The 11,716-nt window shown below is 39.9% G+C and overlaps 1 protein-coding gene across 1 annotated transcript; it reads right to left on the bottom strand.

Annotated features, from left to right (window-relative positions):
* Nucleotides 1–641: 641 nt before the first annotated feature.
* Nucleotides 642–9,168, bottom strand: pithd1 (PITH (C-terminal proteasome-interacting domain of thioredoxin-like) domain containing 1). The gene is made up of 6 exons (XM_085346526.1): nucleotides 8,875–9,168; nucleotides 7,059–7,102; nucleotides 4,878–4,955; nucleotides 4,542–4,646; nucleotides 2,618–2,726; nucleotides 642–1,084 (listed from the first exon to the last, which is right to left on the bottom strand). Exons 1-6 carry the CDS (start codon nucleotides 9,058–9,060, stop codon nucleotides 983–985), a joined length of 624 nt encoding a protein of 207 aa, XP_085202652.1. The 5' UTR covers nucleotides 9,061–9,168; the 3' UTR covers nucleotides 642–982.
* Nucleotides 9,169–11,716: the final 2,548 nt, after the last annotated feature.

An 11,716-nucleotide genomic window follows, 5' to 3' on the forward strand; every position in this document is an offset into this window, starting at 1 on the left:
GACTCCCACAGAGTGACTGAAGACTCAATTTATTTTTACTAGCAGACTATTACTAAGAGTGCCATGATGTATTTGCAGGAGGGGAAGAGTGTATAGGTCATTGTTAATGGTATAATAGGAATAAGTATTCACTGAACAGCTCTGGGAAATTGCAAAATGGATGTGACACATTTATTATAGAGCTGTGAAAGAAAAAGAGAAACTTGAATACTGACTGCAGCTTTATTTCCTTCCTGATTTCATAAACTTCCTTTCACTCAAACAAGCACTGTGATATTATTGTAGAGACAAACGGAAGAGAAAGAAATGTACTAGGTAAGAAAAGGCTCTGAAACACTGGTGAAACATGCCTGCGGTGACAAAAGGATCCACTAGATGGCACAAAATATCTTCCACTTGATAAAGAACAATTTGCTGGCTTCACAAAAGTCTTTAAAATTATTTAAGCAACTCCAATAACTAAATTGAACTACTAAAAATACTAAATTGGTATTTGTATGTTTATTATGCATGTTAGTTAATAGGTTTTAAACCTGAAAGCCTTTTTGTGTGAGGCTAGTTTTTCAACCAAGGTGTAAACTTGGCAATCAGGACTTTAATAAAATACAAAAAACAACTTTGTTTGGTTTAATTTTCAGGTTTTAATGTTTTATTTCTGAGTTCCTGTAATGTTATTATAGAGGTGATTATCTTTCAATTGAACTGAGAAGAGCAGACTTTGAGTTTGAAATGTTTCATGCATTTATTATTCAGGTGCTTGTCAACATTAAGCCTTTATTGCCATAGAAATCAGACATACATCTTAGCACTTCCAGATGCACATAAGCTCCACTGGTCTTCAGACATCGGTGCTCAGTCCCGGTCGATCTCGACCACCCTGCCAGTACGCAGCGTTAAACTCATCTTTGACTTTGTGACGGTCAGAATGATGTCACTACAACCCTTAACAGCCTCCTCCTCTTCTCCCCGTCTCTCTGAGCTCTCAGGAAATGAAGTTGGTTTGCGGGATGATGCTCTCCACTTTGTGATCTGCAGGATTTGCTGTGGCCTCGTAGTTACAGATGGTCACTTCATGTCTGTGAGCCTTAAGAGGGGCAAACAGGAAGAAACAATTCACACACTGTGTTAAAACTGTAGATTTTGTGTTAAAAAGAAAAAAGACTTCTTCAAAGTCTTTATTTTGCTTTTAGCAGTGACTTGAACAAGACTGTCACAGATACAAATGCTGGGATTTGTAGAGGGTGACAACAAAACAGTACATAAAAAGAAAAAATAATAACCATTACCCATGCATTTTAAGGAACAACACAATAAAGTGGCCAAAAAGCAAAGAGCTTTAAATACTTCATGAAGTGCCTGCAAATGTTTCTCTGCCATCATCTCTCCAGTCACATGTAAATGCTTTCAGCTGGAGTAACGTCTGCAAAACATGCTGATAAATTAATCTTTAACTAATTTTCAGTGATTTCCATTCGATAGTTAAATGTTTAGATCTTCAGTGATGATCAGGAAGCTAAAGACACCTTTAATCTTAATCAAAATCATCTAAAAAAATAAATAAATAAATTAAAAAAAGAAGAAGAAAAAACAAACAAACAAAAAACCTGATGGTGCCACAGCCGAACTGATCTTTAACTTTAAGCGTGCTTTGTAACTCCTTTGATGCACACATAATGCTGTCTACCAAATAATGCATCGAGGCAACAAATATTTAGGAATAATACAAAGGACAGAAATGACTGTTTTGTTTTGATAATATGAAATGTGTTTAAAGTGCTATCACAGGACCACGCGAAGTGACTGACACACAGAGACTCTGTAACGTCAGAAAGATGGCAAAGTACTCGGGAATGAATCTGCTGCCCTGAGGATAAGTGACAAAAAAAAAAAACAAATCTTGTTTGAGTGTACTAATGATGTGAAGCAAACGGCCAAATCAATCATGGAAATGCCAGAATAAAACTGATGCTTGTATCCTGTTTCCAAGACGCATAGGTTACAACCTAGCTGTACCCGTCTGTTTATTAGGTGCACCCACCTTAATTTAATGTAATCTAATGTAATTGTCCTGCAAAGGTTCCTCCTTAGGAAAGTGTAAACATGATTATCCTGCAGGTTGTGGTTGCTGTAGATTAGTCACACAGAGGTTACCAACATTTAGTCCTCATTAAAGCTGGAACTGCGAAGCTCTCAGAGGACCTTCAGGGAAAAGGTTGAAATGCAGACAACACCCTGAAGGAAGATTCTGCCTCAGTGGATTTTAGAGAACCAGCCTCACTGAGACAGTTCGAGAAATAAACATCATGTAGTGGAAGTTTGGGTTTTTTAACACAGGTGGGGAAATCCCCCCCAAAAACAAACAAAAAAAAACCAACAGAATGGTTCCCCTACATCAGAATCTTCTTATAGTCACTGATAACAGTGGTTCAAAATTATGACTGAACCAGTGAAACATGGGCAAAAAAAACAAAAAACAAAAACAAAACTAAAGCACAGTCGTGACAAATAAACATGCTGAAATGATCCCTTATAGCACATCAGTTGATTAGAAAAGAGAAACACAGGAAGCAGCTCATCAACACTGCTTTTCTTTATTGTTGTTGGAGTTGAGACTAACCTCTGAATACTCTCCTCTGAGGCCGATGTAGTACACCCGGGTGCTCTCTGCTCCAAAGTTCTTCGAGATGTGGATGGAGAGGTGCTGAACGTTGGAAAAACGAGCGATTCTAGACACGCAGAGAGAACGAGAGAGCCTTTAGTTAAAGACAAAGACAGCAGAAATGCAAATGTACTCCAGGAAAGCCATCATGTGGTCTCAGTGTGAGAACTATATGTAATATTATACAAGTCTATGAAAAGAAACTGGCAGAGTGGTGGAAACTTAAAGGATGATGGGATGAAGTAAGCGTGTTCATGACATTTATAATGAGCGCGTTAATGCTGCAAAAGAACACAGACAAGCGAAAGAAATGTCTCCTCTCATCTTTTAAACACTTCTTTGACCAGATTAAGTTTCACAACAAGCATCAGTCATTTTGGCTCGAACATAACGAAAGCCGTTAGACTGTCAGAGCTATAACTTGGAGTTTCAGAGAGGAAGGAAAGACCAAACCAAAATAAAACAACCACAACTTTCGTAGTCTTTGAAAAATGTAACTACTTTTATTTAAATTTCAATTAAACAGGCCACCTCCCAACTGGTGTTTTTTTAACTGAACTTCACCTTCTATTTCTACTCTTAATTAAGTAGTTTTAAGAGGCTGGGGTGAATGTTTTCGTGCCCACACCTAACCAGAGTGAAAATGAAAGAAATCTGTGAGTGGGTAAAAGAAAAAGAATAGAAAGTGTATTAGCACGCGAGCTTGTTTCTTCCACTTAAACAAACATGTTCTGCCATCCGTTCATCAATATTTTGGATTATTATCTCAAATTCTCAAGTTATTTTCTCAGTTGTTTGAGTCAGTAAGTTGAAATTTTGAGATATTATCTCAAAATTTTGACTTACTGAAGGCAGAAAAGGCTTTTTTCAACAGCTGAAACAAGTTTTCATACATGACCGGCAATGATTGTGTGTTGAACCCAAGCAGAGCCTTCAGAGAGCTTTCCAGACTTTTCCAGCATGTTGGAGCTGTTTACTGTCACTAGGGGGCAGTGTCATGAACAAATGAGCCTGTGGGTTACTCTCGCTTGTGCTGTTGTTGATCGTTCAGCCAACTTAAGTCAGAATATACAAATATATAAATAACAGTGGTGTCCAAATTCAGGGGCTGCATCCTTCGAAGGACCCGGCCTCCGTTCAAGGATGCAGCCCCTGAATTTGGACACAGCCACTGTCTTTGAAATGAAGTAAAACAGTGTTAAAAAGGAAACGTGTCCACTGCAGCCACCATCTGTCTCTCTACTGCTGCTTTCTTAAAATCTTTACTGGTTTTTTTTTCCTCCCCATCCATTCTTGCCATGATAAACAACCAATCAGCATTCAACCTCAACACCCCAGCCGGGCGTGTGAGGATCATTAATTAAGGATGTCCTACACGCTAAACCGTCACTCTGCATAGCCACCTCAAACAGACCAACTCAGTACTGCGAATTCGGCCCAACAACGTAGGAGGTTCATCTGCATACTGTAGTTCCCTGAACCTCGGCTGAAAACACACCAACACACACAATTTCTACATTATGTAGAGACGCAGGCAGTCTGTTACGCGTGGCGTGAGAACACACCGGAAAACTTGCTTTTCATGAATCCACAGAAAAGTGAGAATAATGTGATGATGATTTGTCAACTTGGACGAAAATGTCTGTTTAACACGTGCACTGCAGTGAGCGATTTACACATCAAGCATCTTCTGCGTGGGCGTTTTCTTCCTGCAGCTATTAAACTGGATGCTTAATGTAGCAGTGAGTGTGATGAGTTTTATAGCTCTTCCACAGAAAGATTAACATCCATCTTTCTGGAGTGCAGGAGCATTTTTATGTGTTTTTGTTTCTTTTGTTTTACTGGGTATTACTCTGTCATTTACTGGCGTTCATGCTCTCACTTTGTTGGGTACTCCAGCTCAGCGGCAGGATCTCTGTTGAGTCTGAAAGCTTGTTCGGGTTCTCTGCCGGTGTCGTCAAAGGACATCTGAGGGATGTTCTTGTAGCTGAAAAGCCCCAAAAAAACCCCCAAAAACCCCAAAAGTCCAACAATTTAGCCATAAGACATCACCATCAAGCCAACTTACAACAAATCAACTAAAATGTTAATGTTTTCCTTTCTTAAATAGAAAAAGTATCATGTCTAAGTTGGAAAACGATGACCAAACCATGTAGATGCACCGCCTCCAGTTTCCATCTACATTTTCCTGCAATAACTCACAGAGACAGGCACTCACAGTCGTATCTCAGCTGGATGAGAGCTATCATTTTCTCCGGAGATGATGATGCCTTTTAGCTTCACACTGCCGGTAAAACTGAAAGAGATGACACACGGTTACTTTGGTGCAGACGCACGCTGAGACGCTGAGGCAGGAGCTGTCATGATAAACAAATGCAGAGCTGGGAAAACAAAGAAATGAAATTAGAACCAGCTTTGGTTTAAAATTACAAGAGTCAGGGCTAAAATTTATATATAACTGATGAAAGGGGACCTTTGCTGCTCCATATTTTTAATTCAGGGGATCCACTGGAGCTGGACCTGTATTCACAAAGTAGATCCTGGTGAAGTTAATACTGAGAAGTTTTCTAAGAATCCCTCTAATAGTTGGGCATTAAATCTGGCAAAGATAAAAGATAACCACAAATTGTTTTACCTCTTACATGAACTCCCAAGATAAATACTGACAGAAGTGTTGAAGAGGACTCGAAGAGGCTCTTAAGCAAAGAGAAAATGTGTAGTGCTGCTGAAAAGCCACTCCAAGTGAGAAGGCAGAATTTGTAGTTCACATAATTACAATAATTCATTATTAGAGGATTCTGAATGGCTGATTGTTGACTGATTTCAATTGCTGATATTTTCAGCCCAAGTTAGAAGATTCTTATGTTTGTGAATACAGGCACTGACTAAATGACTGATACAGCCCATCTTTATCTAACTGACCACTTTCAGGAAGCCTGCTGAGGGGCACCTGAGAACCGTGCTGCCTGAAGATGAACACATTAATGAAACTCCGAGCTTCTGCTCGCCCCATGACTAAAAGTGAATCCCTTTAAGAATCAAGGATGTCAAAACATTTAACTGTTTATCCATTACTTAATTACTTTGGTCCTTATCCAGTGGGATAGTGGGGTCTTTAGAGGGCTGATTCTGGCCCACGGGCCTCATGTCCTTTGAACCATTTGTCATGTCTCACATCTGCAACACGTGCGTTAGTATGCTACAGACTTCTGATGTGCAAACAGAAACTCTGACATACGGCTGGGCGATATGACCCAAAATTCATATCTCGATATTTATTTAGCTGGATGGCGATATAGGATATATATCTCTATATTTTTTAAAGCCATAAAGTAAGAACAAACAGAGTTCTTAATCAAAGCTGTGTCCCAGATGTCACACAGGCACTTTTATTAACATACAGCATAGATGTACATGAAAAAAATTACTCAAAAATAAATTATGAGCATTTATTAAAAATAATGCTCCATAAATAAAAGAAAACAATGTTGTTTTTGTGCATAACAAAAAGCTCACAATTGTGCAGTCAAAATGTAAACTAAAAGACGATGAGCATAACAAAGACAGATTTCACAGCTGCTCTGTTCCCAAGTTCTACTGCGTGACTCACAGCCTGGAGTTTGAAATCCGCTTCGTAAACATGTCGCTGAGCAGGTGCCATTTGTGGTCCTTATACACACACACACAATACGGTAATATTACGTTAAGGCACAGTACGTATTACTCCGCGAGGCTCCAGACTACGGTAGCCGTAATGCTCCGACAATCCATTAAGCGGTGCAGCTCCGTAGCTTACCAAAGTCGTACTAAAACATTTTTTGACAGATTGCTGAGCGCCGTGTACCACATAAAATCGGTTCGCGGTCAGTAAGCACAGCCGGAATTTATACATAAGGCGCGCTATCAACTTTCGAGAAAATGAAAATCATTGCATGGCGTTAGCGTGGTTAGCTCGTTAGCGCGGTTAGCTCGTTAACACCGTCCAGCCCCACGCACTGGACGATCAGCGGTAACTCGTTAACAGAGATTTGCCCCGTTGATGCAGTTATGGCGTTAACGTCACGCTGACAGCACTATAATAGTAATTTCCAAATATTTTCTTTTTACTTTTCTTTTTAAAAGTATAATACGGAGCCCGGCAAGGGACATGGGAGAAAAAAAATTACGATGAACTTTTGCGAGATCTCGCAAAACTAACTCGGGATCTAGCAAAAGTCAGTCTTAATTTTTTTTTTTCCCATGTCCCTTACGGGGCTCCGTAGTATAAAAAGTATCTGCCCACAGATTTTATACACTAAATCACTTTGAGACGCATACAGTGTTTTTTGTGTCATACAGAAATAGAAGAACATGCAGGCATGATGATGATGATGATGATGATTATCATTTTGGGACTTACGGTATGTTGAACAGCAGCTCTTCATCTGCGTCGCTGTCCACAAACTACAAGCAGAAAAACAAGGCGTTATGGTTACAGAAAACAGAGGCAGCCGCAGATGTTTGCGTTTGATATGACGTCACCAGTTCTAATTAAGAGCTTCACTAAAATTAAAGCGGACACAACAATGTCTCATACTGAAACTGTGCTCAGGTGAAAAAAAAAAAAAAAAAAGCAGACAGCTGCGTGGGAAATCATAAACAACAATATTCACAAAGCTGATCCCTCCTCAGCTGTCCCGAGGCTTCTTGTGAAGCTCACAGAGTCAAATGTGGCTTATTTTAAAAATATTTTATAAATGACATATGAAAATATTACATATCTGAAGTCAACAACAGTGTTTTTGGATCTGTAAGACTGTGTGGGAGGTTTCATTAAAGTCCCTGTTGAGAAATTCTAAGACTTCAAGGTGTTTTCCATTTAAATGTGACTCATTTTGTGATTGTTTCAGAAAACAATTTTTTTTTTAAAATCACCTTTCATGATTTTTAAAATGTCCTTTTTAAAAAAAAACAAAAAAACCCTCCAAATACGATCAGTTAACTGTGGTGGAAAATATACATTTTTCCCCCACATTTATTCTCGACTTCTTAAAAGACTGAAAACATTGAAATCTCTCAGCTCCAGATTTGGGTCCTTGACTGTTGACTTGACAGGTCAATTTGGGTCCAGTTTTGGTGATTTTTTTTTTTTTTTCTGCTGCTCTCTGCAGTAATTTCATGCCTGACTTTGGTCATTTATGGTTATTTTGCACTTTTGTGATCCTGTCACGCATCTCTGTGGTCATATTGTATCTTGCTTTGATTGTTTGAGGCCATTTAAGTAAATTCGTGGTTATTTCGAGTGTCTTTTTGGTAATTTCTTGTGTCTCTGTGCAGGTGCTTTGAGTCTTGTTTCTGACTTTTGTGCTCACTTTACCGATCACTGATTGTTTTACGTCTCAGTTTGGTTGCTTTACCCATTACTTTGATTATTTTTGGACACTTTATGCACCTGACTGTGGTCATTTTGTGGTAACCATTTTCTCTCTGTTTTTAAAGGTATTTCTGTGGTCAAGTTTCACTCTTTGGTCATTTTATAAATACCTGTGATTGCTTTGAACCTCTATTCAGTTCTTTTGTTTTTACTTTGGATATTTTGAAGTCACTATGCATCAGATTTTGCTTATAATGGTCATAATGTTATTCTGTCCTACTTTAAGGCAACTTGGAGCTTCTTTTTGTGGTTGTTCTTTGCATTTCAATTTTTTTGCTCGGGGGTCACATTATATGTCTCTGTGGTCATTTGACATTCTTCTGTGGGGTTTTTTTGAGTTTATGCGAGTCTTCTGTGATCATATAATGGTTTTATGTGCCAATTTTATGCTTTATTTGTGGATAATTTGTGTACCTCTTTGGTCATTTTATGTCTTTGTTGTTTAATTCTAACCATTTTTGAGGCGCTCTCTCTCTTTAAGGCAATTCTGTGGTCGTTTTCTCTTATTGTGATCACTTTGTGGTAATGTTTTTTCTCTCTTTATAACCATTTTGTTTCTATCAGTGTCTTTTGCGCGTGTTTGCTGCCCTGCTCCTGGTGCACCCATTTACAAACCAATCTAAAATCAATACTTTACCTTCATAGATCAATATCTGGTAAAGTTATAGGACTTGAAGTCAAGCTGCTGACTCCATGACCAGGCTGAACCTGCACCTCAAAGCTCGGTAAAGTTTAGTTTGGATATTGCGCAGCTCCGCAGCGTGCGCTCTACCTGGACACCTGCCCGGGGGAGAGGCGTTACCTTGTTCCGGTCGTTCCGCTGGTCCCACGGTTTGAACACCAGCTTGCCGTCTCCGTCCCGGCTCTCGTTGAGACACTGCAGCTTCTCCAGGTCGATCTTCTGATACAGTCCATACTCCAGGCCCCTCTCCGCGGGCTCATGCTCACCCTCACACCCGTGCCCGTGACCATGACCGTGTCCGGACATCGTGGCCGGTTTCGTTAATCACTCCAGGTAGAAATAAAACGTAGCGTTCGCGCTGGAGCGTTTTTATAAAGTGAAATGAGCTCAGCAAGTTTCACTTGGAAGCGTGTAGTGACGTCTGCGTCAAGTTACGTGAAGTCACGAGGTAAGTTCCGGTGCAAGAATTTCAAAATAAAACTTCAAAGGTTTGCGTCAATTCGAAACGTGGTTTAGTATTATTTATCACTCAGTGAAAAAAACCCCTTAAAACCTGAAAAAATCTCTTAAGTACTTTTTTTTTTTTACACCTCTACATCTCCTTTAATTTTTTTCAAACTCACTGATTAGCTCATGTGCACCTTGGTCGTGTGATTGAAATCACCTGTCTCACATTGATTACCATTAAAAATTGTTTTTTTATTCGTTTTTTTTTTTTTTTTGACTGATCCTTCTCATTCTAAGCAGTAACTTTGTCTTTCTGTAAATTTGAAATAAGGTCTAACCTTTTTTTCTTTCCAGAACGAGCTGTCTGTACGTGTCTTTTCCACAGTTCATTATCATTACTGCAGTGATTCCAACATCCAAAAAACTAAAAAAAAACTTTTTGCACTGAATTATTTCAGATTCCTTTCGTGCATTCAGACCAAATTCCCTTTCTGAACTGTTAAATTACTAATAATCATGTGGAAACACATCAAATTAAGCAGCTGATACTTAAAAGACTGAGAAGTTTTAAAAATGGCTAATTTTAAAATTAAAATGCGGTGAACAGAATAATAGCCTTTGGAATTTAATTCAAATGCTTCATTTGTGCTTCAGATACTGTGCATTGTACATTTTGTAGGTGAGAAGATATCTAATGTGTTGCATGTATTGTGGCCCAGTAATAAAGATCCTTAAAAGTAAAATAAGATAAGATAAGATAGAACTTTATTAATCCCTCGGGTGGGTTCCTCTGGGAAATTCGATTTCCAAAAAAGCACAGCACCGACAGAAGTTACAGAGTTACAGAATATTATATATATATATATACACACACACACACACACACACACACACACACACACACACACACACACACACACACACACACACATATATATAAATACAGAGACAATATAAATAAAAAATATACGAAGGGGATAAATAGAATAAATAGGAATAAAAAATAAAAATACAAGTGAATTGCACATTTCAAGTATTGAGGTCTATTGCACTGTTGACTATTTACAAAAGTATTGCACAAAAGGTATTGCACAGTGAGGTGAAGAGGCACTACAGCTTAGTTGTTCCCCCCTCCTTTGTCCTCCTGTTTCCCCTCCCTCTCCCCTCCAGAGAGGAGTTAAACAGTCTGATGGCGTGTGGGACAAAGGAGTTTTAAAGTCTGTTAGTTCTTGTCTTTGGGAGAAGCAACCTGTCACTGAACAGACTCTTCTGGTTGTTTATGGCCGTGTGCAGAGGATGCCCAGCATTGTCCATAATGTCCATCAGTTTCTTTAATGTCCTTTTCTCTGCCACTGTCACCAGAGTGTCCAGCTTCATGCCGACCACAGAGCTAGCCATCCTGATCAGTTTCTCCAGCCTGGATGAGTCCCTCTTTGCTGTGCTGCTCCCCCAGCACACCACAGCATAGAAAAGTACTCCAGCAACCACCGACTGGTAAAACATCCTCAGGAGCTTCCTGCAGATGTTAAAAGACCTCAGCCTCCTGAGGAAGTACAGTCGGCTTTGGGCTTTTTTATACAGGTGCTCTGTGTTGCATGACCAGTCCAGTTTATTGTCCACCCACAGCCCGAGGTACTTGTACTTGTTGACCACCTCCACCTCCTCCCCCTCTATCTGAACCGGCAGTGGACCTGCTCTAGACCTCCCGAAGTCCACAACCAGTTCCTTAGTCTTTGAGGTGTTGAGTTGAAGGTGGTTTGTGTGACTCCATGCGACAAAGTTCCTCACCAGACTTCTGTACTCCTCTTCCTGATCATCCCAGATACACCCCATGATGGCTGTGTCGTCTGCAAACTTCTGAATATGGCATAATTCAGAGTTGTAGCAGAAGTCAGAGGTGTACAGGGTGAAGAGAAGAGGGGACAGCACAGTTCCCTGTGGTGCTCCTGTGCTGCTGACCACTGTGTCAGACGTGATGTCCTTCAGCCTGACGTACTGTGGTCTGTCGGTGAGGTAGTCGGAGATCCAAGCGACCAGGCAGGGGTCCACCTCCATCCTGTTCAGTTTTTCCTGAAGCATACAGGGCCGGATGGTATTAAAGGCACTGGAAAAGTCAAGAAACAGGATCCTGACCGTGCCTTTTCCCCCATCCAGGTGTGAGTGGGCTCTGTGTAGGAGGTACAGGATGGCATCCTCCACTCCGACACCCGCCTTGTATGATTATGTAAATGATTATTTAATTGAACTTGTAGATTATCAGCATGGTGATGTGAATCTGGAGCCTTTGATTTTGACTGTTATAAAAGAAAGGGTTAGTCTTAGTTTGAAGAAAAGAAATGGTTGGTATATTCAGTTAGTTCAGCTTTCCAACGCAAACAGAGCTTTTTCAATGGAACTTATGAGTTTTCAAGACACTTTATTTTGAAAAGAAAAAGATCCCCACAGGAAATTGTCATCTGCTACAACGTAGCCACTTTACGACGCGAAGAGGAAAACACAAGCGATGTGCTATCAG

The sequence above is a fragment of the Diplotaxodon limnothrissa genome, linkage group LG22, assembly GCF_057381915.1.
Source record: "Diplotaxodon limnothrissa isolate DT_005_m linkage group LG22, D_limnothrissa_male_GT1.1, whole genome shotgun sequence".
In the NCBI taxonomy this organism is placed as follows: domain Eukaryota; kingdom Metazoa; phylum Chordata; class Actinopteri; order Cichliformes; family Cichlidae; genus Diplotaxodon; species Diplotaxodon limnothrissa.